General features: G+C 39.4%; 1 protein-coding gene across 1 annotated transcript in view; it reads left to right on the forward strand.

Annotated features, from left to right (window-relative positions):
* The window catches only part of FAT3 (FAT atypical cadherin 3), a 401,226-nt gene extending 394,043 nt beyond the window's left edge, over positions 1-7,183 (forward strand). Inside the window, exon 28 of the mRNA XM_063394467.1 lies at positions 599-7,183. Within this exon, the coding sequence (XP_063250537.1) occupies positions 599-1,218 (620 nt within the window). The 3' untranslated portion in view covers positions 1,219-7,183. The remainder of the gene's footprint in view (positions 1-598) is intronic.
* The last annotated feature ends 353 nt before the right edge of the window (positions 7,184-7,536 follow it).

Consider the following 7,536-nt stretch of genomic DNA (forward strand, 5'->3'; position numbering starts at 1 on the left):
CTTTTTTGGGACACCTTCTGCCTGTGTGCCGGGGTGGGCAGGGCATTGACTCAATCTATTTGGTTTTTTTCTTCATCTGCTTCAGGTGTACTCTTTTGTTTGAATTCTGTTGGGTTCAAAAGATGCATGGGAATGGTCAGCCACTTCTTTTGTTTCAAAATTCAGTTTCCAGTCAATCAGATTATTTGCTTGCACACTTTCTTTCTTAAAGTCATTGGAGGTGGAAGGGGACATAAGATTCCATAAGCATGCTGACTGCATTTAAAGATTTTTTTAAAAGAACTGTGAAAAGCAGTAATTGCAACATTTTGATTTCTTGGACTCGTAGTTTCTAATACAACCCAGTAGCATCTTAAAAGGCAAAACGCCTGAGAGTGGCCATGTTTTGTTTCTTTGCTTGTTTGCATTAGTATAGTAATGCAGTTTATTCTCCTCCTCTACCCCTCTGGTCAGAGCATGGCTGACCTGTGTCTGTGGCCTGTGGCGCATGCTGTGATTTGAATGTGCTGTGAGGACTCAGGCAGGTGCATGCAGGACACTCTGCTCTCCCCTGTGGTCTCATCCTAACAGAGCACTGTGGTTCTCTTCCCTGCTGCAGCGTATCATTGGGATACCTCTGACTGGATGCCCAGTGCTCGCTTGTCCGACATTGAGGAGGTGCCCAATTTTGAGACGGCAGACGGAGGCTCGGCTCATCACGGCAGTACCAGAGAACTGGAGACAGATTACTACCTTGGTGGCTACGACATCGACAGCGACTACCCTCCCCCCCACGAAGAGGAGTTTTTGAGCCAGGACCAGTTACCACCTCCTCTTCCAGAGGACTACCCAGACCAGTATGAAACCCTCCCACCCTCGCAGCCGGTCTCAATGGCGAGTACTCTCAGCCCTGACTGCAGGAGACGGCCGCACTTCCACCCGAGCCAATACCTCCCTCCCCACCAGTTCCCCAACGAGACGGACACCACAGGATCTCAGACTGGGAACGAATTTAGTACTTTTGCTGTTGGCCCAAGCCAGAACACAGAAAATGTTAGTGCAGGTAAGATGCCCTTATCTTTGCACAACTCTCTCAACGCCTCCTCCTCTGACGTCTCAGCCGGCTGCGGCTTTGATGACTCCGAAGTAGCCATGAGTGACTTTGAAAGCGTGGAGGAACTCAGCCTAGAAAATGTTCACATTCCATTTGTGGAGACCCAGCACCAGACACAAGTGTAAAGGAAGCTCCTTTCTTCTTCCTCCTCCTATTTTTTTTTTTTTTTAATTTTGTCATTTGGTCCAATTAATAGTATAAATACTGAGAAGAAATTTTACTGAAGGTGTGTCTATATATATATTGGGCAAAGAAAAGTACAATATAACCCGTTATTAACTTGTTCAGAAATGATACTGTATGTGCAGATGCGAAGAGACCAATTGTGTTACGTATTATACATTACAAAATTGTTACAGACAATCTGGAGAGTGTGTACCTTCTATTTATTACCAAGAGTAAAACTCAGCTTTTGAGGTGGGGGAAAAAATAACTGCTAAATAATTTCTTTCTCTCTCACAAAGTTGGGTTGTTTTGGGGTTTCTTTTTGGCATTGTGTTATTAAAAGTGTTACAGTGTTATGATCTCCCCACAGTATTAAATAATGGGCATGGATCATTCTAGGATGCACTGTTGCATGAAATTTTATGTCAGCAAAGAGTGGAAGCAATTGATTGCTGGGGCTGCAGTATAGAACATGTAAGATGGCTAAAAAAAGCAACATTTACGAATTGACCTATCAAAGACAAGTGACCAGTTATTTGTCCATAAATATTTATCTATCCTTTTGTTTGTTACATAGAATTTCATTCTACTTTGTGTAGAGTAACACACATACATACAGTTTATATTTACTCCAAATTGGCTTACTTCAGTTGTCATTTTTAAAATCTGATGTCAGATGCATCTGACATCTTTGTCCATGAGGAATTCCCAAAATGTCAGAGGCTGGCTCAGGAGTGGCCTGGTTTTGCCCCAGCTATGTGTGCACAGCTTCTCTTAACATGTATGCAACATGAACATGGATCTGAAAGCATGAGGTAACCTACACAGTTGATCATTTTTTGGAAATTTCTTGCTTGAGCAATCAGCTCTTTCACAGCAGTCCTCATGCTGCAGTCACTGCAGTAAAATTAGTTGCAATTAAGTTATATATTAGCCTGCTGTAACAGGCTCACATCCTTAAACATCTTTTGGCAAATGTCCATCCGTAGAGTTCACGGGATGAGTTCTTGGCTGCTGCAGACTGACTTAGTCAGTGGAGCTGCATGAATGGACTGTGGCCAAAGATCTGTCACTAGATGTTCCACTGGGTGTGTGATTTTGTAGGATTTCAGTACATCCAAAGGTTGTTTGCAGAGTTCAGAATATTGTTGTGGAATCAAGAAAACCATGGCATCTGTATGCTTCTATGCCTCCCTCTGCCTGATTGGAGTAAATGATCATTCACATTGAAATGGTCAGAGCAGTCAAGTGAAATCTGGAAATACGGGATTTTCACTCAATGTATTAAAGCAGAGTATATATACCTTGGTGCTCTGAAAATGTTTTTACCACTGCATTTTACAATGTCTGTGTACCTTACCAGTGAATGTGAGTCTACAAGCCTGCATTACTGTTGGGTTTTCATCCATTTCGTCCATGGCATAATTCTGTCATTCTGAAAAACTATCGAATACCTAGATTATTGTGATAAATGAACAGATTAATTAGCAGGTTTCTTGTGCTCCTTTCCATGTCCTGTCCCTTGGTCCGTCACCATAACTGGATAGTTTGAGCAGTTGTATGCCAGGGCATGTTCTTGATTGACATGAGTTTCAAAATTAAATTATGGGCCATTTCTTGACATACAGGAAGGGTTTATTCAGATATTTTCCCCGAAAGAAAAAAAAAATACTAGTAGAATGTAATTTCACTAATTGCAGCTTGCAACACTTTTAATAAAACACAATTTCTAGAATTCTTGGAGTAGGTACAGTGTGTTGCTGCTTCCCTCCAATAGCTGTGAAAGATTGGTGTGGATATTTTATTTGGGATGATACAGCAATTGTTCAGTAGAAAACAGTTCGTTATGCAGGTATATGAATAGAATGAGTGAACTTCTAGAAAGAATGTACTGCACATACAAGTATTATCAAGTACTTGTCTGCAAAAAGGTCCTGTCCATTGAATATATGAATGTCACTTGGTCTTCTCAAAGTAAACATGCTTCTGTAACAGTGATATATTCTGAATGTGCTCATGGTGCGTTTCAAACCCTTTCCCCTGATGTTATTCCTGTGTTTTTAAGAAGAAAAAGATATGGAAATTTGTATTGTGATTGCAAGGAACTGAGGGATTTGCCAGAAGGCCATAAAATGGTTTGGCAAGCCTAGAGGCACGGCTAGAGGATAACTCAGATTGTTCATGAAGTCTGTGTTACAGGAAAGGAAATGCAATTAGATTGATGTCTCTTCAAGAGTTAGGAGCATCAGAATTGGCAAAGCAATTCTGCAAATTTAGCTGCACTTTTAAAGCTTGTATGACCTTCTGAGAATGTGATGCTCTCTCAGCATTGGGCTGCAGTTTACATGAGGTTTGCTCCTACTCAGGTTTGGTTTGAGACATTTTTATCCATTATGCAATTAATTCTGCTCAAGCCCCCAGCTAGTTATTAGGTGTACTTGTCACCTGTCTTCTGTAGTGAAAGTTCTTGCGTAAGGCTGAGACACCAATATCAAACCTTTACTGGGACATATCAAAAGTGTCACGAGGGTTAGCACGATGGGAGCCTAGTGACTGCCATACAAAAAAAAAAAAAAAAAAAAGAAAATCAATGTTTCTTACCAAGCTTGTTGCCTCAGTAATATATTGTTGGTAGTGAGTTTTAATAGTAAAATATGCATAAATACAATGTATAGTAGTTTTTCTGTTTGATGTTGTTGCCATTTCATTTCACTGAACGCCTACTTATTAAAGTGCTGTTGGGAAGGTGCCAAGGATCATCCGTTCAGCCTTCTCTGTCCTATTCATGATTTCTATACCTCAGTATCTCCTCCCCTCCAAATCCATCTTCAGATTCCCCTCTGTGAATATTGGTACTTCTGTGGCCTTTCTGGTTTTGTTCAGGCTCTTTTTGATAATTATAAGACCCAAATGCAGATCTAAAGGTGAAATACCTTTCAGAGAGTAAGATTTTCATATTAACATCTCTTGTTAAACCAAGCCATTTTATTTTCTTTTTAATTACTGTTCCACACAAACAAGTCAAAATCTTCTATCTGGAACATAAGAACACATTCATAACATAGTGTAAGAATTATTGTTCATATTAGCACGTCCAATATATATATTTCCTTTTTCTGCCATATGATGATTTTTATATCACTGCTGCTGTCAGGTCCCCGGTTCTGCAAGAGCTACCCTGCACATCTCTGCCTGTCCTGTGTGTCTGTATTTCAAACACATCCCTGTAGATGGCTCCACTACACAGTATTTTCTCTCAGAATCATCTGTAGCAGATGATTTCATAGGCTTAATGAAGTACTTTTGAGTATCATTGGCTTATAACTTAGGATCAAGAAAGTTTTTGCTTTTTGGAAAGAAGCAGCAAGAGAAAAAAGCAACACTTTAAAATGCAAATGCACATTTATATCAGAAATCATGAACTTTGCCAGGGGTGTATGAGTCCAAGTAAAAGGGTGCTTGTTCTCTGCATTTTGATCAAGTTGAGAATATCATGCACAGTGCTGGCCTTTTCAATAACACTGGCAATGGAAAGAGCCTTACAGTGACTACAACATGATTTATTCTGCCAATACCACATTAGGTGGCCTTGTGCAAAAGGAAAAATTAGGCTTATGTATGGCTATGTGTAGGCTTACATTCTTAAGTATGTTAATTACTTTGCCTTTGTATTATAAATATTAAAAAAAGTAAAGGGCAAAACAACCCCCACAACATTATAGGTACTGGATGTAGTTGCTGTCCTTGACCAGTATCTTAAAGTGGAATAAAGGGCCAAATGTGATGCCATGGAGCTGTGGAATCACTTCCCTCCCACGGGAGAAAATGGACAACCCCACTAGAAGACCACCATAAAGTTGCCTTCCTCTAGGACCTTCCTACAGGAAATGGCATATGAAGGCAATCAGGAGGACTTTGCAATGCAGAGATTCACTACAGAACTGTGATTTCCTGTCAATCAAGCTCTTTTCCTTAAGCTCAGTGATGTCTTTGATCCCGAACTATCCCATAAATTTCTTTAACATATTCCAGTAAAAGGCTGGAAGGAGTCAAAGGCTTCTCACTGCCACTGTTTTCCTGAAACTGAAAGTTGTGTGCTCCTTCTGTCAAGCAGGGTCTCCACCTCTGCATGTCCCACAAAGAACTTAAATGTTGGTTTTGGGAATTTTTTCTCCTGTTCTCTAAATTCGCTAGTGTAGTCTGAGGTAGTGAGAGCCTTGATGTCTGGGTACCCTCTCTAGTCAGAAACTCAGTGTTGCTGCAGCACAGTGAAATGCTGAACAGTGGGGAGGCAGCAGCCTATTGTCTCTGCGAGCCAGGCAGAGACATTTTGAAAATATGACATAAAAGTTGTTGCTCTTGTCTCCTCTAAATTCCATCATAAAGAAAAACGTGGGCTGAACAGGACAAATGGCTAAGAACACACTACTCCTCATCAAGCTCCTGCTTGAAAAGGCTAAGTGGATGCTATAGTAAGTATATCCTTACAGTCAATAAGAACTGCAGTCATGGGAATTGAGAGTCCAGAGCCCTGGACCACTTCTGCCAAGCTTCATTGAAAAGGAAGCATCCTTAATAACAGAGGAAGCCAGCTCTTCAGAACCAGTATGAAAGTACATCTGTGCTTTTAGATAACGTTTGGAGCTATTCACTCAGTAATAATGGGCAGTTCATTGGTTTCCAACAAGAGAGTTAAATCTTCAGCTTCATTCCCTGATGGTTTACCATCATTTACCATGTGATAAAAACTGTGCTTTTTGCCTGTTTGCATCTCTGCTTCTCTCAATACACCAAACTGTGATTTGAGCCTTAGAAATTTAGACCATTGTCCATTACCCATGGTTTTAGCCTGTGTTTCATGAACTTGACATTTAACATCACCATTATCAGAAGGGCCATTCAGTTAGTAAATTAGCTGCATCATCCAAGGGATGGGCGGATGGGGAGGAAATGAAATTAAATTCATTTCTTTATGTAATAATGAAAAGCAATAATTGCAAATATGTCGTATTACACAAAGGCCATAAGTAATCTTTACCAGTGTTAAGAGTGCACTTGAACTGTATAATGGAAAGAGGTTGGAGCCCTCAGAACTGTAGCATTCTTTTGTCATAGGAATACCTGAAACACTATTAATCAGCAATGCAATGAGCCCATACTGCCGCTTTTCAGGACATGACAAAGATGTTTAGGAGTGAAAGCAGTTCTCTTTAAAGCACTGTATTGGAAAAGATTGTCTTGTAAATTTTACCTGTCTCAAGCAGGCTGGTTTGTAAAAGATGTATGTTTTGGTGTTTAAAAAGAAGTTTATAAAATAATGTATATAATGGTTTCGAATTACCAGGCTTTTGTAGATATTTGATGCCAATCAGGTTGCTTTAATTTCTTTTGTTTGTTTGTTCATTTGTTTGTTTGTTATAATTCTAAAGAGTCATCAAAGTTGGTTTAAACTTCTAAGATAACAGCAAAAACAAAATTTTAGATCTGAAAACTTATTAATCATTTCAAAGTGTATTGTAACTTCCCTTTGGGTTCAGCTCTTTTTGTTTAGTTTCTTTCTGGTTTTCAGAAGATTTTTTATTGACTTTTTTAAATGAATGTGTTTTGCACAAAAAACCTAGAGATACAGTTTTTATTCCATTTCAAGTAGGTATTAAGAAATGTCATTTTTCCAATGACAACAAATTCAACCTTATGCAAAAGGGAAGGTTTATCACTTTGAGTGGGTATAGTTCTTCATCTGAAAACTAATTGTTCCTTCATAATTGCTGTTGGCAGTATTGTCTTGTGTTCTTTTGCTATAAAAACAAAACAACAAAAAAAAAGTGTACAGGTTTGTAACTGCCAAAATTTGCTAAAGTTGATGGTTAAAATAAGTTTTCCAAGTAAACAAAAAGAAAAGCCCAGCTGTGTTGACTGCTTCTTGATTTTTCTCCTACTTTCAAAGGAGGGAGCAAGATAAGATACACCCATTCTTGAAGGAATGTAGCATTTAATTCCCTCTCTGTGTTGCAGAAAATGCTACTTTTTTGCATTCTTAAAATCAATTTCATTATTACATGGAAATTCCTCCATAGGGGCCCCTACTTGCACTGCAGAGCATTCTTGCCAATAATTGCTTGTGTGTAAGCTAAGGCAGTTCCCTGATTAAATCTACATCTTCAAAGAATGCAAAAGACATCATTGCATCATGTAGCCATCTATACAGTGAGCTCCATCAACAATTTCAGGGGATAGTGCAGCTGTCTAGTTGCTCAGTGGGGGTAGAAGGAGTGGGT

The sequence above is a fragment of the Prinia subflava genome, chromosome 3 (genome assembly GCF_021018805.1).
Source record: "Prinia subflava isolate CZ2003 ecotype Zambia chromosome 3, Cam_Psub_1.2, whole genome shotgun sequence".
NCBI lineage: Eukaryota > Metazoa > Chordata > Aves > Passeriformes > Cisticolidae > Prinia > Prinia subflava.